At 43.2% G+C, this 27,897-nt stretch overlaps 1 protein-coding gene across 1 annotated transcript; it reads right to left on the bottom strand.

The window, feature by feature from the left end:
- Window positions 1-17,349: 17,349 nt before the first annotated feature.
- psmb5 (proteasome 20S subunit beta 5) lies at window positions 17,350-25,805 on the bottom strand. Its single transcript, XM_037786345.1, has 3 exons — window positions 25,509-25,805; window positions 22,520-22,826; window positions 17,350-18,033 (listed from the first exon to the last, which is right to left on the bottom strand). The coding sequence occupies exons 1-3, from the start codon at window positions 25,788-25,790 to the stop codon at window positions 17,750-17,752; spliced, it is 873 nt and encodes a 290-aa protein (XP_037642273.1). The 5' UTR covers window positions 25,791-25,805; the 3' UTR covers window positions 17,350-17,749.
- Between the last annotated feature and the right edge of the window lie 2,092 nt (window positions 25,806-27,897).

Below are 27,897 nucleotides of genomic sequence, written 5' to 3'. Positions count from 1 at the left end.
CCAATTTTCTTCGGATTTCTACAATGGAAAAAACAGAATTAGGGCTGAAAGATCTATTAACAACCACGAAAAGCAAGCAAGGCTGAACCGAAGTGATGAGTTCTGTCTCTCTTCAGCTCCATTCAGTACCATGGACAGCTCTGCACAGCCCTATGCAAATAACCTTAATGTATCTGTATCTGACAGCTATACTGTATATCACATCGTGTCAAATCTAAGCTATCTAATAAATCAATCTCTTGACAATACACAACAAACAGCGCTGTCCATGGTTCTGAAATAATAGCCTCTATGCTTCAGAACTATCTTGTGGCGCCGGGCGCGATAGTGGTTGTGGGGGTTGCTTGCCATCCCCGGCGGTCGGTTGAAGATACTTTTAATCAAAGAAAAGGTCTTACAGGTGTGCTGCTCTGCTCACATTAGATGTATTATTTGTCTCAATCACGCTGCTCTTTCTCCTCACATCTGTCTGCCATTTGATTTTTTTCCTCCATCAAAATGATGGTATATAGTGCTCAGTTAGTGACCATCAATGTACATTTCTTTTCATGATGCATTGTGAGATACTTTGAGTCCATTATATGGGGTATAATAACTCTCACTATACAGTCGGACAGCACTACATAATGGCAAAACTAGAATAGAGGACTATATAGTGAGTAGTGAATGATTTCAGACACAGCCTAAATACACAAGTAAAGGAGGGAGATAACGAGGTACAGGTGACAGCAGGGCTGATGAGGAACGAGTGAAACGCATCAGGGCGGGAAACCAACAAAGGCAGGAAGTAAAACAAGACAAGACACAAGAGGAGAGGACTTTCAAACTAAAGCAGGAAACAAACTATAACAAAAACCCTATAAGACCATGACAGTAGGTGATTTTTGTCACCATTGCACAGAGCCTAGAAGGTAACCCGCAAATTGCGAAATCTGATCTGAGATCTGCAAAAACTCTTGTGAGACTAACTGCCCGAAAACCAAGAAAGCAAATAAGCACTTTTCCTATAATGTCATACAATTACTTTAAAATCAGTTTTATTAAAACCTCACCCTTGTTTTTGTAGCTTTGATCATCATTTCAATCAGTTGACTAACACTGAACTCACCAAGTTAATTGCTGAGATATGGAAGCCCAACTCATACTCCGTTTGTAGTTATACTTACAAAAAGTAATGCACTGTAATTCGTATATATCCCACAAAATCAATTTGTATGTAATCCACGGAATCGTGATCTAGGAAGTATAAAGAGCAACAAACGCTGCATAGGGAGGAGGCCAGGGTGGATGGGTGGGTAAAAAAAACTGACTTTCGCCCAGGAAACCGGTGTTCATACCCCGTGTGAAACCAGAAGTCAATGTTAATGTATTTGTCACGTAACTGTCGTACTGAAGTTACACCACTTCTGTAGTTATTTTAACCCAAACCATGATCTCTTCGTAAACCTAACCAAGTAGTTTTGTTGCCTAAACCTAACCTGTATGCATGTAACAAGTAGAAATTGACGCGTGTCGCTGCACATTCGTCACGTGTTGCTGGACATTTGTAGGAAAATGCACAAAAAATGTTTCAAATATTTTTATTAAGAAGCATGTGCATGTCAGTGATACAGACTTCTGTGGGCTGTGTATCATGCCTCATTTTTTATATATGTCAACAAAAACAGACAATACTAGGAACTAAGGGCAAACAAAAATGGAGACAAGCAAATACAAAAAACATAAGTAGTGAAAGGAAAAGAAAACAAAACAAAAAATACAAAAAAATAAATGAATAAATAAATAAAACACAGAGAACACCCTAAGGCACGCAAATCAGGGAGACATTGGCGACATACAGTTTATACATAAATATGTGTAATCCCCCTACCCCCCATGAAAATGCACAAAAAATGAGGAATAACTTTTCGTAAGGTATCATACGAACCGTTGTATGTGGATATGTTGCATAATTTGTTGGAAAAACCTACAATGAGTGTACCCAAAGCGTCTGCAATAATCCGTCATTGCACAGGAAAACTGCATGTGCACAAAAACAGGTATGTGAGATCAAGGTTGAACCATGAAGTAGATCTGTAAAACTGTAATGGATGTTTTCTTTACAGCTTCCTCATTCAGAGAAAGGAATGAAGAGTACTACCGCTGCCTCGAAGGCTCGGCGGCGGCGGCTCTACCTGCTTCTGCGTGCCTCGAGTCACCTTGACCTTGCCTTTACAGATAGCTAATACCCTGCCGCGAGACGTTTTGACTGACAGGTGGGCACTCGGCAGCCTTACACAAACAGCGAGATTGACGCGCAAACATGCAGACACACACATATCCTGAGCCTGCATGTGAATGGACGGACACAAACACATGTACGCACGCACGCGAGCTGTGAGACAAAATTCGGGCGCAGAGAGGGGGAGATAAACAGCCTAAGCCTGAGGAGTGGAGTGATTGCTTCAGACACATGTGGCAAGAGTCAACTAGGAGAATAACAGAGAGGGGGGAAAAATGGCAAAGCAGACAGTCTGACAGGCTGGACAATCGCACAGATGGGCAGAATGACAGACGGACAGACAGACAGCAGGCAGACTGATATTTTGCTATGCAAGCCCCGGCTGCCTTTACCCTGATATGAATATCTAAGCAGAAGCACGGAAACGGCGAAAAAAAAAAAATGAAAAGCAAACAGAATTTTGACATTTTCAAAAAGAAAACACATACACATAACCTTCACCGGCACAAAGCCTGCACGTCTCAGATGCGGAGGAGACAGTGATATTTGGTTTAGAGATGGAAGACTTATGTCACGAATGTGATCACAGTCTTCTGAGGAAGAAAAGAGAGAATATAGAGAGCGCGGCTGGCAGGACACTTCTTCAGACGGTTCTGCTTGTTCAAATATTCAATAAAGGACAGAAAACAATGTGAAATACATGCATGGGATGAGAATCATTCACTGGTGCACACTCTCAGGTGTGTGTTTGTGTGTCTCAGTTGGTATTAGGGACACACCTGGCAGAGGCGGTCTGCGCCTGGAGACCTCAGGTGTGGCGAGACAATGCAGAGGGCGGATGGAGGGAGGGAGAGAAACAAGGAGGTCACAGGGGTCGCTATGGGCACCAGGCCAACTGTATTCAAGTGGAAGACCATGAGAAACCCGAGTCCCCGGACGCACAGGATGAAACCACACGGAAAATAGGGAACGGCGGCCTTGATGTCGTCCACTTGTACGCACACAGCATGCACAGATGCTCCCCTGCACATGCACACTCACACAACATCCACCAGATACAAACAAATTACAGAAAACCACCACAGGCGAAGACAAGTGAGCAAAATGCATCCCACATGTTAACAAGCATAATAATGCTCAAACTGTGTAGCCCCGCAGTCGCCACCAACTCCTCTCCGTTGCTTAGGCTCTAGCGCCGGGAGCCTTGGCAGCAGACGGCAGAGGAGAAGAGGAAGAAGAGGAGCAGTTGGGTCAGACCTCCTGCCCTCCCCTGTCATCTGCTGCTTTAACCCTTCATTAATCCCACGCAGTGCGTTTTAACCCCCTCGTCGTCTGTGCCTGGCGAGCGCCGCAGCATCTCTCTCTCTCCTGAAATTCCCTGCAGAGGCCATCAGAAGCAATTAGGCAAGATGAAAGCCTACGCCGGAGCTGGGCCCGCCAGATCACAGGCAGAGAGAGGAGAGATTATCAAGACTCAGGTGAGCATAACAATCAGGCGTTTGCTGTGGAAACAAACAAATTTAATTTAAGGCTGCAAATCATTGTGATATCAGATTGCAGATCGAGAGGAGGGACAGGCAATGAGAAGGGCTCGGTTCAACACACAGCTTACATTTATTTACGAGAATGAGACAAAGAACAATAACGAGTAAAAGGTTAAGATAAAGAATGAGAACATAAAAGGGTTTATATTCGTTTTGACGATGGATAACTATATTTATGAAGGGACCAACTACACAAACAGAAGTGTTTCCACACTCAGAGGTGAGAAAAACACTTTAATGTTTTATGTTCTGGGAACAGCAGCACCAGCGCTTACCGTGGAGGAGACACTGTATAAATACACCTGAACAGTTTTACAAGGCTGTGTTGGAGAACAACAATGCGTGGCAGGCAATGGCGGCAGCAGCGAGAGAGACGCAGTAGTAAATATCCACAACGAGCACCGGTACCGGAAGACCCTCCCAATGCAATAAGAAACCCCCACCACTGAATAGTTAGATGAAGGGTATTGTAGTAACAAGAACTACAGGGATTACAGGCAAAGGCGAAGCAAAGACGAGGCTTACTCTGATATGTTTTAACAAGAGAAGAAAGGGAAGAAAAATAGTGGAGCTGGCTTGGAGGAAACAGATGGGACGTGGAGGAAACGGTGCACAGACACAGCGAGAATTTAAACATCTGGTAAAGACCACGCTACCGTCTCAAACACAAATACACAATTAGATACGCTCAGATCCAATTTATTACTATTAACAAGCAATGTTATTTTGTGAAAAATAAAAAGTGATTTGCTTTTAAGAAACATCAGAGACATGCCCCATCATCAAAAATATATATATATATCTTTGCTGCACTGCAAAATCTAAAATCAAAGGTGTAAATAATGAAATTAATGATGATTGAAAGCATTTCTTTTGCCTCCGCACGGCTCTCAACATGGCAACAGCTGAGCTGGCAGCTTGTAGCTAACGGTGATGAAAGAGCTAACGGTGTTTACCTGGGGGGTTGAACCGGAGGGGGGGTTGCTACGCTTCCGCGACGGCGTTATCAGCTTTAACCGCCATATGAGAGCAGTGCAGAGCGGCGTCTGTGAACCAGCCAGTGGGGCACGCTCACATGCACCAACACGCTTGAGACCACTGTTGGTGGAGTAATAGGCAAAGAACGTATATTTGCTAAGAAGTGAAAGTCAATTGTTCGTTCTATTGCAACGTCAGCGCTCAGCAGTAGAGCTACGCCTCTGCCATTTTGGACTGAAAGCAACTATCGGACACCGGTAAAAAATCTGCCTACAAATTGAAGTTCAAAAGTAAAACAAAATTATTTCTATTCTGTCGTCATATTTTTAATGTTTCTACCAAAATGTCCTGTGTTGAACAATAAAATATGATAAATATGCATACTTATAACTACTTACATTCTTACTTACTTACTTACTTATTTATTAAACTTTTTTTGCCCGGCTGCTTCCCAGAGGAACATAAAGTGAGTGATGGACATAAATTGAAGTTAGAAAAATCCAGCATACAAATTTTGAGAGGAATCTCAAACTTTTTTATTGTCAAGGACCTCCAAAATCGATTTCCTATAGACCACAGGCCATGGCTGTATAAGAGGCTGTGTCCTGTGTTTTTGCCCTGACTGTTAGTAAATAGCCTACAACTACATTAAACTCTGTTTATGTCGTGCTACTAGTGCTACTAGCTACTGGCCGATAGCCGGTTGTTTGGGAACAGACACGTCAATACATCCACCACGGTACAGGCTGACAGCATACAGCCCATAGGTGTATTATAAGATAATAAAAGTGATGAATTACAGCCAATATATCCATTATTACATCCACATACAGCTAGCAGGAAGCCGGCAGAACCAGACATGGAAATTAAGTGTGCAGTCTGATGTTCGTTCATTATGCCCAAGAAAATAACTCTGGATTCAGCTATTAGTGAATTTTACAACTTTTAGGACATAATGATTTAAATAAGGGATATTTAAGTGTTCGTAGTGGGAAGTTGATTTACCTAAAAAAACATTATCCTCTGATTTACAGATGTCTCTTTATACATTCATGGCTATGGACTCATTGGCATTGTCAGTCCAAAATGGCGGCAGCGCTACCGCAGCACCATCTAGCGGCTGTTGTAAAAAAAGTATCAGGGTATCGCCTCTTTGCTTATATACTCTTTGTAATAGGCCTTTTTCACGGAAGACAAGTCACAGTATATTACATTTTTACATGTAGGAAAATCCCAGGTGTAAATAATGAAATTAATGACGGCTGAATTCCATTTAGTTGCCTTGATTTCAGGATCCCGGTATTGTGCGTGCTGGCTCACTGTCTCTCACTGGGACACTTGAATAGAACAGAGACATCGTTAGTGTTATTAGTAACACCTGTGCTTTTTCCACAATGACAAGTCTAAATGTCCGCTGTGAAAAAGGCCTATTGGCATCTCTGTGTCTTCTATACCTGTATAATGCATATCAGTGTAAAATGGTGAGTCCAGACAGAAGCCCGCAATCTGATTCTGAGGGACCGACACCCAAATGAGATGTTTACGTTTGATGTTACAGAGAGCTGGACTTTTTTTTTTTTGCAGTATCTAGGTCCGCCCACTTATCAACAGAGACAAGAAAAAGACACCAGTAGAACAAATACATACAGCCAGAAATCAAAGGGCATTGCAAACAGGCCTTTTTTTCCCCCCACACACACAGCAGACGTTTTGACGAGTCGGGGCACGAGAAGAACAGGTGGAACTAATCTCATTAATAATGGCTCTGTTCCATTGAGGTGTCCCAGTAAGCCACTGGCAGTGAGTCAGCACGCGCAATACCAGGACACTGGAACTGGCACACCTGAATGGAATGCAAGCTATTATTAATATTATTAGTTACACCTGTGCTTTCCCTGCAGCGACAAAAAAGGCCTTCAGACCCCTCTCAGACTGGACATTATCACACACAGGCATAACTAATAACATTAACGGCAGCTGAATACCATTCATGTGTTCCAGTTCCAGGGATCTGCTATTGTGCATGTTGGCTCTCCGTCACTGACACAGTTAAATCAAATGAAGACATTGATCGTGTAATTAGATACACCTGTGCTTTTCCTGCTATGACAACAGTGAGGTGTGTGAAGTTTTAAATATGTTTTAGGGTGGCTTTTACTGTACAAATAGGGTCAGTAATCTTGAGAAACTAGCAAGAGTACATTAGATTTTTAAAAATGATCCAACCTAAAAACCCAGCCCAGTGTTGCCAACTCTTTTCCAATGAAAGTAGCAGCACTAGCTCCAAAAGTCCCTAAATCTAGGGAGAAAGTCGCCAAGTCAGCAACACCGCCAGTCCGTCCCTTCAGGTCTCCCTCCAAAGACACTCCCCCAAAATTAGCATTAAACAAGGAACATGTTGTTAGTTCTCACAACTGTCAAGCTAGCAGCTTCTGGAAGACTCCAGTGACATGCAGGTAGGTAAGCAGGCAGGTAGGCCATCCAATCATTACATTAGGGCTAATGAAATAATTGGATGGGCTTATTACAGTCCTGTGACAGCCACAAATACCAGATTCTTTTACTTTTTTGTCAAAGTATTTGATTTATCCATTGCTGTCAGGCTGTAAAGAGAATTACCAACCCTACTTTTAAAATTGCTCTAATCAATATTTTTACACAAGCATTGGCTGAAATGACTATACTTTTAATGTGAAAGGGGTTGCTTGTAGTGACAATCCCACAGAGTTATGACCAAGCACTGCAGTTCCCCTCAGCTCTACGGAGACTCTTAGTGTCTTTTAGCTCGTTTTATGGACGCACATTTACTGTTTTGATTCACTCCCAACGCTCTCATCAGCATCATTTCCAGCCTCTGGCAGCTGTTTTTAGTGGAAACGTCTGATAAACTTACTGTACACTACCTGCCCAGCATCAAATGGCAGACAAAGTTAGCTATCAAGTAGCTGGTGAACACAGGGGAGCATTTTAGCAGCTAAAGAGGCACATGAGTTGGTGGAAACCAAAACAGAGCTAAAAGGAGAGTGAATATTGGACTTACATTCATCAGGTGGCCAGAAACCCAACTCCATATAAATGCTACTGTAGCATTTCTATTGCCTCCACATGGCTCTTGACATAGCGAACAGGTGAGCCGGCAGCTGGTAGCTAACGGCGCCAACAGTGAAAACAATGGCAACAGTGCTGACGGAGCTAACAGCTTTTACCTGAGGGAGAACTGGAGGGTGGGTGCTACGTATGCTGTATCTGCCGTATGATAGCAGTGCAAAGCAGCAGCCATGAGCTAGTCCGTGGGGCACGCTCACATGCACTAAAAGGCATGTGCAACCGGCCCGGCTATGTCAACAAAGCACAGATAATCTTCGATTACAACACACACAGAGGGAGAGTGACTTCATACTCTGCTCAGGTAGACATTACTGCTCTATATCTTTACATAGCAAATAGTTGTTTGCTGCTATATTAATGCTCTGAATATCGTCTAGGGAACCTTTAACTTAAAAGATGATAATATCAGTGTTGTGTTTAAAGCTTGTTTCTACCACTGAAAATGTTTAAATGCTGATTTGTGTCATGAGTTGTGACCCAATTCTACTAATTCTAACATAGTTTGAGTTGCTGCATTCACACTGAAAGACTTAATTATGTATTCTGAAATGTATCAGTATGCATATTAAATGTGCTTTTTGAGTGTGCTGGTGATGGACACTATTAATGAAATGCACAAAGGAAACAGAGGAGCCGCTCGCAACTGGAAAGAACTTTAAACAAATTGCAGATGATGCGGAGACGGCTCCAGGAGAATCACAGTAAACAAACAAAAAACTATTAAAATCTCTGCTTTAGTTTAATTGGCTATACATTTCTGTGAAGTTGCATTTTGACTGATGTCGGTTGTTTTTTGCCTGACTAATTGCAGCAGTACAGTACAGTGTAGTACACAAGTGTAGCCAACCACGTGCTGCAGGTTTTCATCCTAACCAAAGAGGCACTAATTAGCACTCCGTCAGGTGGAGGGGAGAGTCATCAGCACACTCGCCTGCTGAGGAGATCTGCTGGAATGAAAACCTGCAGACTTTTGGCTCTCCATGGCATATGGTCGACCACCCCTGTGACAGTACATATCACTGTATGTTATCAGTCTGTAATGGGCTTTGTCCCAGTGCTCACCCTCATTTCAAAGTCACCTTGCTTTGGAGTGGCACCCCATAAAGACTTGGACTTGTGACCGACACGTATAATATATCTCCTCCGTGTCTAAATAGTAAAAATAAAGACTAAATTGTGCAGCGTATTCGGTGCACTTACATTTGCTTCTGAATGGGCTCCTTTTCACAGAGCTGTCATATTGTGGGAAACACAGCTGCAGCGAATAAAAATTAATTATAGGTAAGTTTGATTGAGTTTATATATTCAGTATGGTCTCGGGGCGTGCTCACTGACTCACCTAACACTTACCTGTAGTTAATTTTATAACATGCAGCTGTGCCGGAGTAGAACTGCCATCATTACGAAATTATTTCTCATATTTTGTTCATATAAAAAATAAAGTTAGAAGAAGTTTTGCAGCAGTTTTACTGCAGAAATGAACAAGTAAGAGTTGAATTACGGGACAAATGTTGCTCTTGTGTTCAGCAATATGCATGAATCTTGTCTTATCTGCGGCTTTGTTGCGGGGGGAATTTTGCTTTCACTTCGGCTAACTAAAGAGGTCATTCAAGATTTTGTATTATTTCTTTTGGGACAGCTTGTTCTCTCATATTCTGCCTAACTTTCAGCCAGCAGTGAAGTCTCTTTATAACTGTGGATAAAGTCTTGCATTAAGAATCTTGCTTTTGTGAGAAAACCCTCCAGTCATAAAGAGAGAGCATTGACGTTATAACAAGATGCTTTGACAATTATTGCTTTTTTTTTCTCGCCGTGGCAGCTCTGCATCGCCGTATCCTTGATACTACGCTGTGAAAAGGTCTGTGTCAAGTGTAGAAGAGAAGGGAATGTAGTGACATCACTTCCAATCAATGCTCTCTGCTTTTTTACAGTGGGGACTTTACTCGGTTAGACATCAAGTGCAGTGGAGCGATCGTGGCTTTGGAAAATAGCCGACTCTCTGGGCAGTTCACTTACTGAACCGAACAATGGACTTCACTTCTTGGACGTATAGTAGTTTCACTGGGACTGTTTCTTCTGTAGGATGTAGTTCCAATGGAAATTGTTCACAGTGAGGTCTGCGCATAATACCGTGTAATCATGACAGACTATTTTTTATTGCTTTTAGTAGGACAACCAACCTTTTATGCAACACTGCTGTAGTGGGACGGCAGTATAAGGTCTGTCTCAGATCATCAGCAGAGGATGGACTGACCCTTTAATAGCCAAAGACATCCAGTTTAATGTTACACTACCAACATCTACTCTACGGTCATTAAAAATTCATGCTGTGCAGCCGAGCACCCACACTACTTTATTTCTAGTTGACATCCCAAAGTTTTCAAATATACCAAATATATCAGGCTAAATTTGGGGGGGAAATGTGTATCAAATGATGCACAAGATTTTGTGAATATTTCTATTTGATGGAATGGTGCAGCCAACGTGGAGTCATGGGGTTTAAATATTTAACTCTGTAGATACCGTATACAGTAGTTTCAATGAAGAGTTGGAGCAAATCAATACAGAATATCTGATACTGTCAGGCTGTGTGGAATAAAATTATGTTTTCAACCTTAAATTGGTAACTCCACTGAGTTCACACATCAAAGGCTGTTTACTTGGGGGGGGGGGGTTACGACATGTGAAAAAAAAATATATAAAGCCCTTAGCGGCTCCAGAGGGAGCAGCGGGAAATCGCCTAGAGTGATGTCACTGGAGTCAGACTAGAAGACTGCAAGTTTGAAAATGAGTGCGTTATCATATTAGGTACATTTAACTCTTACCGTGCCCAAGTACAAACGAGGAGACCGGTGGCGTTGAGAAAAGCCTTCCCTTTCAAAACTACTCACTGACTGCAACTCGAGGTAAATAGCAGTCCACTTCTGTGTTTTGGTACAGTTGTTTTTCACACCTAATGCGAACCGTACCCCAGTACACATGAACCGTACTCGAGACCACCTTTTCAAGTGGACCCGGGGACGGTTGGTCAATCCGAGTACGGTACACAGTGTTCACACCAATCAAACGTACTGGACTTTGGGGTCAAGTGTACTCGGATCCGGGCCCGGGGTCCCTGATGTGAAAACCGCCTGAAAACAATCTGGGGGTGTGGAGTTAGAAAGAAGTGAGCTTGAGGCTACATTAGCCACTACTAGCATAACACACCTGAATCATCGACCAAACTGTCTGCAATCTAATTGCATTGTGGGTAATGTAGGTGGAAGGAGGAAGACTGCATAGAGTAAAAAAGACAATATCTCACAATGTCAGTGGAGTACTCTTTTAAAGTAACTTAAAGGAACAGTGTGTAGTATTTAGGGGGATATATTGACAGAAATGGAATATAATATTAATAAGTAGGTTTTCTTTAGTGCATAATCACCTGAAAATAAGAATCGTTGTGTTTTTGTTCCCTTAGAATGAGCCGTTTATATCTACATAGGGCACAGGTCCTCTTCACGGAGCCAGCTGCCATGTTTGTAACCCCAGAACGGACAAACTAAACACTGGCTCTAGATGCAGCCATTCACGTTTTTGCATCAGCCACCGTAGTTCTCTTACACGCTTGGCACACGGGAGAACTTTCAGTTGGCTTCAATCTGCAAGTTCACCACTGGATCCTTTAAGGAGAGCTAAAAGGGGTAAAGTGGCTATTAAGGGGTGAAACTAGGCTGTGATATAAGTGCTGCTTCAAAGGAGAGGAGGAGGGGTTAAGCAGCCACCTCACAACATTAAGTTATGTATCGGAATAACATTACATTTCACATGAATGTACATCCAGATGGGGAAGCAGAGGGAAAAAATTGGGACAGATTGAGCCTGCACCATTTGCATTTCAACAAGAAATGTAGTGGTAGCAGCGAGAGTCGCTTGGAGTGGAAGCGAACCACAGTCAGCTGCAGTGCAGGTAATTCCGAATGTGTGAAACATGCGCCTTGAGAAATGAATAATAGAGGGTGGTTGTGGTTCGGGTAGCGTGCGGTGCCGGCACTCACCGGCTAAAGCCAAAATCAAAGGAGAAGTCTAACACCTGAGATCTGAAATAGACTGGTTCAGTGTGAGAAACATGAACAGGTTAAACAAAAAGAAACACATCCGCCTTATTAAATACCCACACAGTTATACCCAAACATGCTTGCCTGCACATGTACACTCCCACACAACAAGTACCTGGCTATTCCTCTCTGCATCTCGCTGTTTGATCTTCTTACTCCTACAACATTTACACCTGGAGAGCCCTAGTTAAATAAAGCACACTCATCTCCCCCCGACCTATATGATAATATCAAGAGGTCACGGGGCTGAGTAGCAGGTGTCACGCTGCCATTGTGCCCCCGGAGAAAGAGCCGAGGCTGCTGTCACCACTGAGTGCTGCTGCATGAGCAGGCTGCAGAGAAAGGGCCTTGGAGAGGCACCGGGGAGAGAGTGCACCATTCAACTGAATCATCAGGGCCATCAATGTAATGAGAGCAGATCGGTTCTGAGCAAAGAAAAGGCAAGGAGTGGGGGTGAGAGGGAGAAAGGGTAAGAGGGAGGGATAATGGGGGAAAGCAAAGAGAGAAGGAGGATGGTGGAAAGCGGTGGGGCAGAGAGAAAGAGATATAGATATAGAATATAACATGGGAGGATAAGGAAAAGTTGCTGATGGAGGGATAGGTAGTAAACGGACTATGGCAAAACAAATGGGGAATGCTTGAGGAGAGCCTCGGCTCGGCAAATAAACATTTATTTTTCCACCGCAGTGCTTACATGAAAACATCAGAGGCTGAATTACACAATGGAGGCCAACTGCTGAGCACTCAAAACGTCGGCACTCAAACTGTCAAGAATAAAAACATAACACAAAAGGGCAGGGAGAGGAAAGGATGACGAGATATGACTAGGCAAACCGAAAGAGGGACGAAAGAAAGAACCATAATATTCTTTGTACCGCAACTATAGGAACAATATCGACCATGTGAGGACGTCTCTAATTTCCAAAATGTTGTTTCATAGCAGGGTCCTGATGCTTAATTAAACTGCCATTTCCATGATTTAGTCCATTAGCTCCTCATTCTCATAACACCATCAACTCTGTCATTCCCACAGCAGTGACAACCTGGGCTATTGTTTGCGATCAGAGAAGCCGAACTTCCGAGAGGTCATTACTCATTTCTGGCGTTCGTCTCGGCTACGGAAGAGAAAGTCATAAATTATTTCCCTCACACATAATCCCATTGCCAAAGCTGTGTGTCAATCACTTTCGGAGTCACTCTCAACCCCCCATACCCCCCTTTCCCACACGTCAGTTCCGTCACGTCCGGACCAGCGGATCATCTATCAGTGGGCGATCGTCCGTTTGGACGGGTACCCTCTGTTATTACCCTCACGTCTTGGGCCCGCAGCTGAATCACAATTGCAGAGTCAGTGAAGAGCCAGGAAGCTGAAAGGGCTGAGCCTGGGTAACGAGCTCTGGGGTGGATAATTAATGCCTCCATTTCCCCGTTGGTATCGTCGGGGGGGGGATGTGGCATTGATCGGAGTGGGATCAGGCCGCAGGGAAGTGGGCAGCGGGCCGAGGGCACCACAGGGGGGATTAAGTCAAAATGTGGAACAGAAAAAGGGATGGACGGATGGAGAGGTGAAAGAGAGGGAGGAAAAAGCAGAGGACGGGGGCTCCAAGGCTGGCAGAGCTGTTCCTCTTGAGATGGGTCTTCAAGTCAGAAAGCCTGCAGCTCTGAGTGACACTTCAAACCAATGAAAAACACACTGTAGTTTTGTACTCTTCTATCAGAATTGTAAAGCAGAGGCATCCCGAGGGAAAATAATGTGGAATCCAAAGCATTTCAGAGTAGATGTACATCATATTCGTCAATGATTTACAAAAACGTCAACCTCCTCGACCCTGGATTAAAAAATTTCACCAAATAAGGTTATAGAGGCAGAAAAGCAAAGTATAGCGTATCAGCCACTGTGCAAGGTCAGTCAAAAGAAACACCCCGTAATGGTGCGTCACCTAAACAAATGTAAGTGCTCACATAACCAGAACTGAACTGCCACTAGTCGGGAGAAAAAAAGCCAATTGATACCGCGAAACAACAAGATCCGCAATTCACTTTTCCCCACCCTGAGGGACTTAGTCACCACGTATTAAAGGACGCAGTGCAATAGAAAAAGAAAAAAAAAAAAAAAAGCCAGGAGCCACATGGGAGTAAGTGGAGTGACCGTGGCAGCCACCATCGCTCTTGCTGCCACGTCTTTAGCTGTAGTCTGCCTGACCCTGTCTGTGTTTGCCTGGGAGGCGAGGCCTGGTGCTGTTGACGATAAAACAAACAGACAGGCCCCATTTATACAGTCAGGTGTCATGACAAGGGATAAACAGCCGAGCGCTTCGGGCCTCTCGAGGCACAGTCCGCGCTAATAGTAGTGGGCTATCATCATCCTCATCCTCACCCTCATGATCATCATCATCAAGAGCAGCAATAGCGGTTGGCAGGAGCTCCTAGGTGCCTGCTGGGAAGTGGACGACTCAGATTGGACAAAACTCAAGGGCTGCACTGTTTACTTTGCCGGGCTGTATTCATTCGTGTCACTGAATTAATCGAGTCAAAAAAAAAAAAGCAATTGCCAAAAACATTGCTGGGGAAAGAGGGGGTGTGCAAGAAAAAAAAAAAAAAGGAACAGTCGCGAGTAGAGCGAGGCGGCAGTGGCAAGCACGCGGCGGGAATGACAAGAGTGTTGCTGTCATCGCGAGGGATGAAAAACAGCACCTCTGTGACGAGGCGAGGCAGCGGCTGCCTCTTGCGCCAGCGAGGAAGGGGGGATGCGCGGGGACCACAAACGCAATTATCTTCACGCCAGCTTTGTTGTTTGTCAGAAACTGGCATGCATTTAAGGACTTGGGTGTACTGATTATATGACACCCGGAGAGCCTTTGGGGTGGACAAGAGGCAGCCAGCCGGGAGTCATTACCCAAACCAAATAGACTTCTCATTTATTTTTCCGTCGGGGTAGAGCATCAACAGGAATAAACAATGGCTGATAGATACTCAATCACCAAAGGCGTGTGCCCTTGCAGTGGGTGTTTTTCCTTTTGAAGATCCAATTACAAAGCATCAAATCACGGCAAATCACGCCTCAAATGTGAGGTGTGTGTGAATCCCAGAAAGGTTGTCAGGCTGCCCTTAGGACTGTGTTCAGATATGATCTGGTGTCTGGGACTGAAAACACATATGACCACCTGACAGATGGCATAATGTGGGCAGAGGGGTTATTTTCTGACAGTGTGAAAATCATCGTGCTGGCACCTTTCAATAACGCCAGCTGGTCTTTTTCATAGCATTCCGTCTAATTTAGGCGAAAAGAGGAAAGCTATTTTCTTCATTTTGTCATGCCTCCCCAGAGTGTCACCATCTTGCCCCCGAGTGTAAAGCTTTGTGAAAGTATTCTGAAAGCCGGTACTTACTAGCAGCTATACCTGTTGACAACCTGCAATCTCCATGCCAGACATAGACGACCGCCGACACCGGCAGCCCCGCTGCCTACTGTCTGCTGGTCCAATGCCAAGGTCACGCTTGCAGACAGGATGGCTGAGTCCAAACACGGTGGAAAACCACAGGTGAGAAGTGTTTCCTCTATACATGAGTAGACGGGCCAAAAGGGCAGACAGGAACATCCACACCAGTAACTACAGGTTTATGAATATAAATCCTTAAACACAATCGTGTCACCAAAATAAGAGCTACTTAAAGAGGACCTATCATGCTTTTTCCCTTTCCTGTTTTTTTGTGTGCACGTAAAAGATCTGCAAAGTTACAAAGCCCAAAGTCCACACCGAAGGGAGTTACTCTCTCCTATGCCTTGATTGAAGTCCCGCCTTTTCTTCCGTAACATGGTGATGTCACAAAGTAACACATTTGCATAATACCTATACCTGCCTATAGCTAGTTTGGCACACTCTCAAACAAAGCTAGTTAGAGTGGAGCTGGAGCAAGTCCGAAGAGTTTGGTTCGGTTGACCAATAACAACAGAGGTCCAACTGACCAATCAGAGCTGACTGCTATGAGAAAAATAAATATCATACAAGTATGCACACATGAAAATAAGCATAATAGGTCCTCTTTAAGAGTTCAGTATGCTTCAGAGTGAGGCAAACGGATTATTAATTAAACACTGGTATCGGATCGGTTCTCGGTGTCAGCTGATCCAAAGCCCAGGTATCGCTATCAATACCAGGACTTAAAAAGTCAGATTGATGCATCCTTAGTCTTATCCCAATTATACCCACATTCAATTGATTGATCAATCATCCATCCTTCTTATACTGTAGCTGTTTAGTGGGGATGTGGTACAAATGGGTACACTGGAATAAAAATAGGATTTTAAGTCTGCTTCATGTGCACACGTTCCACTATGCTGTAGCTCAAATGGCATCTCATTGCAATTATAGTAAGACTAAAATTGCAGCCTCTAAAAGCTGGCTTTTCTTTATCGTGGTAACGCTTCCTACACTATACTTATATGACAAAGCAACGTGTCGGATATTTAATGGTGCTCCAGGACTAACCTTTATCTAACATTCGGATGTTATAATTTAGAGTCATTTTCAGTCCATTTGTGAAAAAAAAAGAAAGAAAAATCACTCCTTTAACCCCTGAACCCAGGAGAACGGTTAAAAGGTTAAATGCCTTTATCCACATTTTCTCCCTTTATAGCATATCTCCATGGGCACATGCACGGCCACTCTGTCAGTTACTGCTCCCACCGATGGCGCCATTCCCCCAATCACTTCATTTACTAAGCGCAGCATCGCAGACGAGACCCCGCTCATTTCCATTTATCGAAATCCCATTTCCATTCCATCTGCAAACTAGTCACCTGTGAAACTAGTTTTTAACCATGATTTGAAAGTGCACTGGCTTCAGATGTCTACCCCATCCCCTTTATTAGTGTTTATTCTCGACCATAAAAACCGCTGGAGGGGCACACACTGCCAGCGCAGGTCGTTACATTGTAAAACACCATGGCAGCGGTGGCACACAACATTGCGCATTGAGAAGCTAAGTGTGTCGGGGAGGAATTAAAGAATAAATTTCCCCCTTCCATTTAAAAGACGTATTTCTGCAACGTGAGCTGAGGGAAGGGAGCATTATCAATGAGGGGAAGAAAACACACTGTTACAACTCAGGAGGCACAATTAACTGAGGCTGGTGGTATGCAATTAAATAGTGCTATTTAGACAGTGCTACTTCTCGCTAATAAACGCAGAACGTATATAGAGGAGACAAACAGGCTTTGGATGTACCTCCAAATCCCAACAGCTGGGGGAACAGATGACTGAAATGTAAACACACGCAGCGGCAAAATGACTACATCAAAGGAAGATGAGGCGACAAGACTGTGTTTACATAAAGGATAAATTCAGAGGATTATTATTCACCATCTTGAAACCTAAAAGGTAAAATAGAAAAACAAGGCTCTTGGAAAAAAGACAGGTTTTATTGAGAAAGATGTAGTTTCCGAGGGTATGATCCGAATTAAATGTATGTAGAGCAAGCGCCACACTACTCCCACACTGTATTAGAGCCTGTTTGAGTCATCGGCCCCTTCTATGCTGCTCCTCATATCACACTGTGTGCAGGGTGAGTGGAGCTCACTGGTGTTGTTAAAAATGTACAATATAAAGCTATAAGCTGGCAACAAGTCAAAATGGGTCACAGAAGTAAAGCAAGTGGAAATCAATTGGCAGATGAGTCCTTTTTTTTTTATTTGTTTGTTTGTCAACCCTACTGACATTGAGAACATCTTAAACATACTAAACTCCTAACGCTCCCTACTCTCTCTCCCCACTTCCTGGACCCCTCTTGATTTTTTATGACTATGCTTGACCCTTGTACTGCTGGTGCAGCATGAGCACGTCCTCCTGGGAGACCCGGGTCCATCCCTCGCTGTGGACGTGGTACAGGTTGACCTGCCCTCCACTGTAAGCGTCGCGGAATGTGGCCTGGTAGATGGCGCGGCGGCCTAGCTCGCAGGCTTCCTCCACGGTCATGTCCTGTCGGAGGCCGCTGTCAATCACGCCGTAGGCGTACATGGAGCCCGAGCCCACCGCAAACAGGTCGCCGCACACCCGGTTCCCCTCTGAGTCGACGTAGTAGAGCCCTATGAAGGACAAAAAGGCAGGTCAAGAAGGTGAGTGGGGGAGGGGGGCAAAGGGAGTAGTGTTCGATGCAAAGAAGCATCCTCCGTTCTCCTGACTCAGGTGTTGAGCTTTGTCAGGAAAGCTGAGATGGTGTACATTTAATACCGCCGCTCTCGCACAAACAAACACACAAACTTGTTAGCAACACACACACACACACACACACACACACGTCATGTCCTCAAGAGAGAGAATATGAACAGCTGCAACCTCTCCAAGTGAAGTAAGGCTGGCAGATATGAACAGCTGCATCCTCTTCAAGTAAAACGAAGCCGGCCGCGGAACCTGCTGACGAGGCGCGGGCCACATCGCTGTCTGTCCAGGGGCCCTGCTCCGGGTCTTATTGATCCCTGCGAACACGCCAAAAATTAACTATCGACCCGCAACCCGAGCCGCGCAGGTAACGGCACCTCGCACCTCGAGGGGGGGGGAGGACAAACAGCGCGCTCACATCCTGCGGACACGAGACGAGTACAGCACATTCATATCCTTCCACACACAGAGACATTTCCTTCACCTCCACACGTACGCGCGCTTGAATAACACATGGAGGCGCGCGCTCACCCCACACAAAAAACTGACAAACGTGTGATCCAACTGCAGACCCACAATGCTCTGATGGACCTGTGAGGGACAGTTTGCTCCACACCACGCTTCGTGGACACATGCGAGACATTTTGTTCCGCGCCATGACACACTCGCTAGGCCCGATCCCAGAGAGTGACGTGGAACGGGTGACTAGCGCCAGCCTGCGAGCTCGCCCACAGCCAGCAGATGGTGAAAAGACAGCATGTGAAAAAAAAGGCATGTTTTTCATGGCGCTTCACAAAGCGAAACCTGTGAAAATGATACTCGCGCGAAGAAACGCAGGGACACGTGCGTATGAAACTGTCTAATATCCACCACCATCGCTCATCTCCCACATTAAAAAACACTTCAAAATGCCCTCAGATTGCACATCCTCGCTTGCAGAGTTCCTCAGCTAAACTAGTGACAGTCTATTAGGGATAGAGAGCCACTTGCTTTTCTGAAAAAAGGGGAGCTTACCATTTCTTTCAACTGGCAAATTGCAGCTTCCTCAGCCTGTCGTTAGCTTGCCATGATAATCATCCAGTGCCTGTCTATGCACGGTGGTAATTTGCCATTCTGAGACCTGTCTGTTCCTCTTGAAAACTGTAAGGGACTCGTTAAAGCCATAACGGGCAGGGAGAGAGAGTTGTAAAGGCGGGCCTCTTGTGTTGAGTAGCGCAGTTGACGGAGGTGGATGAGGACTCTTTAGGAGGTCCAAGTATAGAAGCGGAGCGGCACCAAAAAACACTTCCCACATTCACATGCCTTTTCCAAACACACCTGGGTCTTTGTAGAGCCATATCGCTTAACTGTCTCCGCACCTCAAACAGTGACGCAGAAAAGGCGGCGATGAGTGATCAGAAAAGAGAGGGTGAAATTCATGAGTTAAAGCGGAAGCGGAGGGGGGGGGATGGTGCCTGGATGGTGGAGCATTGCCAGCCAAGAGAGACTCCTTCCACTCCGTCAATCCACTGACAGGTGCTTAAGGAGCCTCTTTTTTTTTTTTAAACAGCGGCCGGTGCTGCTGGCTGGACTGACAGCTTTTAGAGGTGGGGTGAGGAGCACGGTGCGACGGATGGGTGGCTAGCATCAAATGGGTCAGTGTCTGTCCGTCATCTGTCCTTCCCACTACAATTCACCGCTGGATCAGGAGTAGAAAGAGAGCAGCAGTTGAACAGAGGGGGGAAAAACACTATTACATCACCCTCTGGGGAGTGGCTGTAAAACTGACTGCCACATGGGTCTTCTCTGACGAGGCCTCATATCACGAGGGCTGCATCCCATTTAATCACCTTATTTCAAACCCGTCATGTCCTTGTGGGGAGCAGTAGAGGGGGGCTACGCAGAGATTTCACTGTCGAAAGCAAAGCCTCAACTGAGTTATCAAGCAGTAACTATACACTGATTACAAGTGTCATAACATTTGATGTTATTACATAGAGTCGTATTCGACAAGCTCCTCTACATAGGTTTTATTTGATTTATTTAGCATGCAGCTTAAGATACTCCATCAAGGGAATAAGTGCTCTTGACATGATTGTAGCCGGCTAATGAGCTTCCCGCCTAATCGCGATTGATTTAATTTACATGACATTTACCTCTCCATTCAATCATTGGCATTGTGGGGGCCATGGCAGAGCTCCCACACCTATTGAACTTATGCAGGGATCATTATTATCTCAATTGATTCTCTGGGATTTAACACGTGTCATTTAGGTTTGTTGGCATGCAGGCAGGCCGTCATTGTTCACACGGCCCTCTCTGCTCTCCAGACAAAGCCGGCATCGATTCTCGGCGGGGTGTACTGGGCATTATGCATGCGACCCAATTGTCCGGGGCTGAGACCCAACGTCCATCATACCGCCGCGCTCTCGCTGGCCCGCAGTCCCCGGCTTCATCGATTTCCCATTACTGTGTCACCGCGGCGGCCTCTTTAAGCACACCTTCTGTGATGTACAGCCACACACTGCGTGGCATCCAAAAAGCCACAGCTTCAAGTACAAAAGAGGGGCAAGAGCATAAGAGAGGCTGCAGTACCATCTAGTGGGGAACTCTGGGAACTACGGATGTCTTTACACTTCTATGAAACAGCACATGGTACTGGAAAACCACATGAATTGACCGTTCTGTGCACAAAGGATCGTTACATTTTATGGCTGACAACAAAAACTGCAGAATCTCCATAAAATTGTCTAATAATTAAGCATCAGTTCACATCAAGGAAGATTAACTGCTAACCCTACACTGCAACAAAAGACCTACATTTCAAGCTCAGCTAACCACTAAAGTTGAACCTCAGTTTGGGAAGTAATAAATCATCAAATAAACTCCTTGGGACTAAAGCATGTGGCTGATTGGTCATGACTAATAACACTGACATTGTGTATTTAAATGAGTGGGCTATTTTGTCATCGCATGAGCTGTAAATCTAAATTAATTAGTGAATATCTCATGCCAAGAGTGGGCAGTTAATGTGCGCTTCAGTAATTCTGTGTCATTCAGACCCAAAATATATTGAATATCCAAAGAAATGTGCAGTGTTGGTTTGAGGATGCTTGGATTAAAATACATATCTGGTAATAAAGACTTAACTGACTAACGAATATAAAAATATGCTGAAAAAATGGGGTGAAAGAAAAATATCGAAAAATCGAATATCGCAATATTATGTTTTGTGATACTGTATCGATTCTCAAAAACACTGTATTGATTTTTATTTAATAGTTTACATGCAAGATGAACTCGGTCAATAATTTATTTAATTTGCAAAGAGATGCGCCCTCTCAGTGTATGTGCCCTCTCAAAGTAGTGTTGATGATATTGGATGTTACAGCGACTGTGATAAATGCAAATGCAAATCCCACAGATCTGATTGCACTAAAAAAAGTACTTTAAAAAAAAAAAAGCTTTACTCAGATTTTATGTATATGGTGGTGTGTTCTTTATACTATGACAGTATTCCTAAAATTAGATTGAAAAATGGCAATATATTGCCTTAGTTACAGTATTGCAATATACTGACTCATAACCCCAGTATAATGATACGTATCATATCGCCAGATTCTTGCCAATACACAGCCCTACTGAAAAGTTTTATATAAAAACAACTGACTATGGAAAATTCTAAATAGCTTGAGGTTGGAGTAAAACAACAGACCCTTATGAGAGTGAAAAGAAATATAAATCCATACTGCCTCATTTTCAGAATCTAAAATCTTAATTCAAACTAATTAGAATGAGTAGATTAATTGAGTAGATTAATGGATTCGTCAGGCAGAAAATTAATCTGCAACTCTTTTGAGTTAAAGTCCTTTTTCAAGCAAAAAAAGGAAAACATTTGATTAGAGGATTTGCTGCTTTTCTTTGTTTAATATTATTGTAAAATGACGGTTGGACAAAACAAGACATTTGAAGAGGTCACCTCGGGGTCTGGGATAATGTGATGGCCCTTTTTTCACTGTTTTCTGATGTTTATAGACCAATCGATTAATCGAGAAAATAATCAGCAGATTAATGAAAATAATCATTAGTTGCAACCAATATGAAAAAAGTTTTTTTTTCTAGAACAAGAAGTTCTATTTAGTTATATGTCAAGTTCTAAATCTGATATTACATTACAAACCCCACCTATCTGTCAACAGTACAACAAAAACAGAATAAAAATGTAAGATACTGTATATTCACTTTGGAAAAATGTTGCTATCTGAAATTTATCAGTCTGAAAAAAGTGTTTAAATATTTTTTGAAATGGCTCCTTACCTCAACACTAAACCATAATGATCAACTTTGTTGGCAGCTGTAGATTTTTACTGGAAGAAATCATATTTTGGACCATAACCTAACATGGGCCATATGTACATGTGCTGTTGTATTTACCTGGACCTCTCTTGTCCCAGCCACACACCATGGTTCCCATGCTGAGTCCCATGCCCTTGTACTGGTACACCATGTTAGCGAGCAGCTTGGAGGCGGCCGCCACCGAGATGCGCTCCTTGTTGCGCAGCTCGTAGATGCGGCACTGGCGGGCCAGCAGGCGCTCCCAGAAGCTACAGTCTGCGGCTCCTCCGGCCATGGTACCCAGCAGGTAGGGGTTGATCTCGATCACTTTCTTCACTGTCTGCGAGGCGATGTAGGAGCCCGCTGTGGCCCGAGAGTCCACCGCTACAATGACGCCATGCTGGAACTGAAAGAGGCAACGGCAGGGGTTGAACACATTAGTGGAGCACAGTACAGCAGGAGGGGAACACACACAGAGCAATCACTGATTGATCAGTGATCAGAACAGTTTAATTACCTATTAGATACTTCTTATTTCTGTCAGGACAAAGCAGAAATGTGCTGCTGTTCTATAACTGTCAGACAGACACAATATATGGCTCAGCTCTGCCAGAAAGCTGCTGGATAAAAGGGACGACCTCTGCTCTCCCTCCAGAATCCTCTATCAGTGAAGTGACAGTAACAGCTGTGTAGTACCAAAGTGAAGACAACAGATTTGGCCAGTCGGAGGGAGACGTCTGCTGGGGAGGTTTTCATCTACCACCCGCCCTCTTCCACTCAGGGATTAAGGGATGAAGTTGGCGTTATTTTATCTTTTCTTTTTTATCAACAAATCCCCTGAAGAGAGCGAAACCAACTGCGGGGATGTGGTTCAGTGTTTACAGTGCTCTGCTCGTTTGACGGAGTGAGAGGGAAAAGCTGGCTATTTCATTGTAATGACAGCATATGTCACCATAATGCAATAGTATGGCTCTTTTATGCGTTTTTAATAGTTTATTTTGGACAACAATGGCGTTCTGTGGCAGAGAGGCAGAGGCTATTATCTTGTTAGTAGCATGAATCCATTGTTGGGTTCAGTGTTTTCACAGGACTTGTTGATAATTACAGAATAACAGCACCCACCTATTCTTTGAGTGGAATGTATCTGGACTCACTTTAATCATCTTTTAAGCCTTGATTAAATCTTTGTAGCACAGATTGAATTTTAGAAACCCCATTCCCTCTTTTGTTGACATTCATTAAGCTTTAGGGGATCCTACTTTGTTCCTCACTCCTACCACATCCAATGAGCATTCCCACAATAATGTTTTTGTTGCTGTTTTTTGTGAGACTCCTGAGACTCATGGTGTGTTACTGTTATGACTCACCAGTTTTTAAAATGCTGGTGAATATTTTTTTATATATTTACATCTCCAAGTTTGAACATTACTTGGGAAATGGAAGCAACATTCAATATTTCACCATCAGAATAGTATGTCTGCTTCTGAAATAGATCATCAGCTATGGAAACAACTGTCTTAAAATGAACAACATTTACAGAACGTATTATAGTATAATTAACTGAATAAATAATGGATGTGAAAAAATAAATTGTAAATACAAATTGTACAGGCTCTTTCTTCCTACCGTAGATGTTTTAAAAGCCTGGCAAGGCATATCATCACTGAAAACATTAACTTACATTTTGACCCATTAGATCCTCTGGTGTAGTTAAATAGCCTTATAAAAAGGGTATAAATTGTTTATTTAGGTTGAAATAACATTGTACCAAATGCCGGATCGTAAATGATATACAACACATCTAACCAAATGTGTTTTAATGCCCCAGTCCTCTTTCACTTCATGGACGTGACATGTTAAACTTGAAAACAATAAGACTTTAAGACAGCTCTTTATTGTATTTGACTGTTATTCAGCAATACAAAAAGATAAAACTTGTACTATTAAAAGCACACAAGCTGATATAACATTAGGTAAAATACAAATTGAGGTCATTCTTATATTAATGTGTTGAGAAATGATGGAAGAGCATAAACAAAAGGGGTGGGATTAAATAAGTTTGTACTTCTTCTCACTCCTTTTCGAAATCTAAATCAAGGCATCAAGTGTTTGACAATTTATTTTTCTTATGCTTTTCATTGTATGTAAATACTACTTCTTTTTGACTGACCACTTGTTGGTATGATCATTCTCTTTTTCTTTATTTTTTATTTAATTTTTTTGATTTCTACATGTTCGAAATAAATATTGAAATTAAATGAAAATGAAATGAATGATTGACATAGGCCTAGTTATTTTGTGATTTACCTAATTAAGCCAGACAAAATACCATGTGTGGATGCTGCACCAGTGCTGTTGACATCTCCATTCCCATTCATGCAGGTGCAAATAAAGCCGAATAGCTACTGTTATAGGTACTGACCTGTGACACCTTTACAGTAAAGTAGGCTTATGGTCATAATGGCTGTCAAAACAACACACATAGAAACTGCTTTTGAAGGCAGAAATGTTTAACACAAAGTTATTTAAGTTACTCCTTAATACAAAAATATAAAACCTGTACTATTAGAAGCACACAAGCTGATATAACATTATGTAAAATACAATTTGTGGTCATATTTATATTATTGTGTAGAGAAGTTATTGAAAAGCATAAACATAAGCCTAGATATTTTGTTATTTATCTAATTAAACCAGGAGAAAAAGCCATGTGTGTGTGGATGCTGCACCAGGGCTGTTGACATCTCGTTTCCCATTCATACAGGTGCAAATAAAGCCGAATAGCTACTGTTATAGGTAATGACTTATGGCACTTATACAGTAAGTAATGTCAAGACTGTAAAAACCACACATAGAACTGCTTCTGAAGGCAGAAGTGTCTCACACAAAGCTCACGTTGTGTGAACATCTGCAATGATAAAGCGGTTTGTAGCCATGTTAGCATGCTAACGTTCAAGACGTTATATAAACCCTCAAAGCATGATGTAAAGACTCTAACTGATTTATTAAACCCTTAAGTTGACAACTAGTACATTTCATTAGAGTTAAACGACCCCAGCTGTCTGTAATTAGAGACTAATAGACTCACTTTGAAAGCTAACGTGGTGGTTCCGTGCAGGAACTCGATCTTCCTCTCGACGTCATCCTCTCCGCCACTCAGCGCGCTCTTAACGGAGAAACTGAGCCCGTCTCCCGGCGTGGAGTCGAACCCCACACCGCTCTGTTCCGATCCACAGCCGAAACCAAAAGGTTGACGATTATTATCGAAAGAAAAATCCGCATAATCATTGTTTAACACACTAGCGAGAGCCATCTTTGAAACTGTCTGATGGGGATGAGCAAGCAACTTCCGGCGGCTATATTGAGTCATGGTGGTAAAAATCTCACAGCGCCCCCCTGTGTTTGTGGAGGACTGCAGGTACTGCAGGTACAGATCAATATACAGCTGTGTTAAAGGGACTATTTGTAACTTTGTACGCGCATAACTGTAGCGGGTAGACGTGAATGCGCGCTCACTCCTCACTGCAGAAGAGTTAGTTTAGCTCTGAGAATATCTAGTGAATGCACAGTGGACGTTTGTGCAGAAAAAAAATGCTGCAGCTCCTCCAGACCAACAGAGGTTTCCCGTGTCTTGTGAAGTGACGGAGCTCCTTAGGTAGTAACGTTACCCTCTCGTTACCGACCGGGTGCCGGTGTCTCCTCTGCTCTCTCCGGCTGCGGGCGGAGAGAGCAGGGAGACACGCTGGAGAGCCCCGCTGCATCAGCCTGCGCTGAGGCAGGAAAAGCCAACACTAGGATCAGATCTAAATCATGTTCATGGAGTGACCTTGGTCTGGTCAGCTAACATTACTGCCAAGCAGCTGAAATATAGAGTGATATTGTGGTTTTAGCTGACTTGTGTCGCCTCACTGTTTTGAGCGATGCTCGTTCAGGTATATTTAGAGCGAGCAGGCGCGAGCCCGACGCTGACTTTCGTTGATTTCACGGCCACAGGTGTCGCTGTTAAGAAGCATTTCTGAAAGTTACAAATAGTCCCTTTAAACCTGCAGGAGGCAGAATGTTTTTGGTATTATTGGGGGAAAAATTCTATAATAACCTTTCAGCATATTGTAATTCAAGTGTTCTGAGAGAAAACTAGACTTCTGCACCTCCTCGTGTCTCTGTTTTCAGGCTTTAAAAAATCTAGCCCGTGATGGGAGACTTTGGCCAATCACAGGTCATTTCAGAGAGAGAGTGTTCCTATTGGCTGTGCCCAGGCTGGTGGGCGGCGCTTGGTAGTTCCTCAACTTATCTCAACATGGCGGTCAGGTCACAAACTTTCTCATTTTACAGCTAAACAGTACACTGCAAGATGTTTCTGAAAACATTTGCAAAGTAACCTTTCAGCATATTGTAATTCAAGTGTTGTGAGAGAAAACTAGACTTCTGCACCTCCTCATGGCTCTGTTTTCAGGCTTAAATCTAGCCCATGATGGGAGACTTTGGCCAATCACAGGTCATTTCAGAGAGAGAGAGAGAGAGAGCGTTCCTATTGGCTGTTCATTCAACAGAGGCAGCTGTCAATCACTCGCAAACTCAAACGGTCAAACTAGGCAGCGCTGATTAAATATGAATCAATATTCTGTTACTGTAATGCCTATATCTCTCCTCAAATGTTTTCAGAAACCTCTTGTAGTGTACTGTTTAGCTGTAAAATGAGAAAGTTTGCTCCAGCTGGTGCATACTTGCCAATCTTGCAACCTCAAAAAAAGGGAGGATTTCAAAACCTTTTCTTGGTCCTACCCTAGAAAAAAAATTGAGTTTCAGAGACTTTGTTTCCTGCATTCTGGTGATTTTTCAGAATGAAAATAACAAAATGATAAGTACACTGCAACAAGATTTTGTATGGTAAATAGTCTTACTTTTAATTTAATTTTACTTTTAATTCTCAGGAAAGAGAATTCAATAATATATTCATATATACTGTAATAGGCCTATATATAAATATATATATTCATTCATTATTTTTTTTCGCCTGTTCGAGTCTTTCTTTCTTGTAGTACTCTTCATTTCTCTCGCCATCTTTCACTCACTGAAAGCCCTTTAGGACATAACGCGTCAACGGGAAACAACATTTGGTGTAGCTCTATTGTCGTCACACTGTACATGCCAGAAACAGGTTGAGATAATGAAAAGGAAAAAAGGTACGAAAATCTGCCATAAATCGGGAGAAATGCAGGAAAATTGTGACCCTGTCCAATTTGTGCTCCAATTCTACCTACTTCAGCATTAACTGTGCAGTTGTGACCACAAACAAACACCTAGGTAAACAAAAACAAGATTTCGAGGCTACAATAGTTTGATACTACTTCTGTGCTAGGGCAGCCTACATGAATGAAGTAAAGCTGGCTGACAAAAGTGGATGAACTCTGAAGAAGGTTGACTTAATACACTCCTATTTCTACATTTTATACCCCCTAAACCACTGGCATTTCGCT

Source organism: Sebastes umbrosus, chromosome 12, assembly GCF_015220745.1.
Source record: "Sebastes umbrosus isolate fSebUmb1 chromosome 12, fSebUmb1.pri, whole genome shotgun sequence".
NCBI lineage: Eukaryota > Metazoa > Chordata > Actinopteri > Perciformes > Sebastidae > Sebastes > Sebastes umbrosus.
Note: the sequence above shows the minus strand (reverse complement) of the source record. Positions and strands in the feature narration are given on the sequence as shown.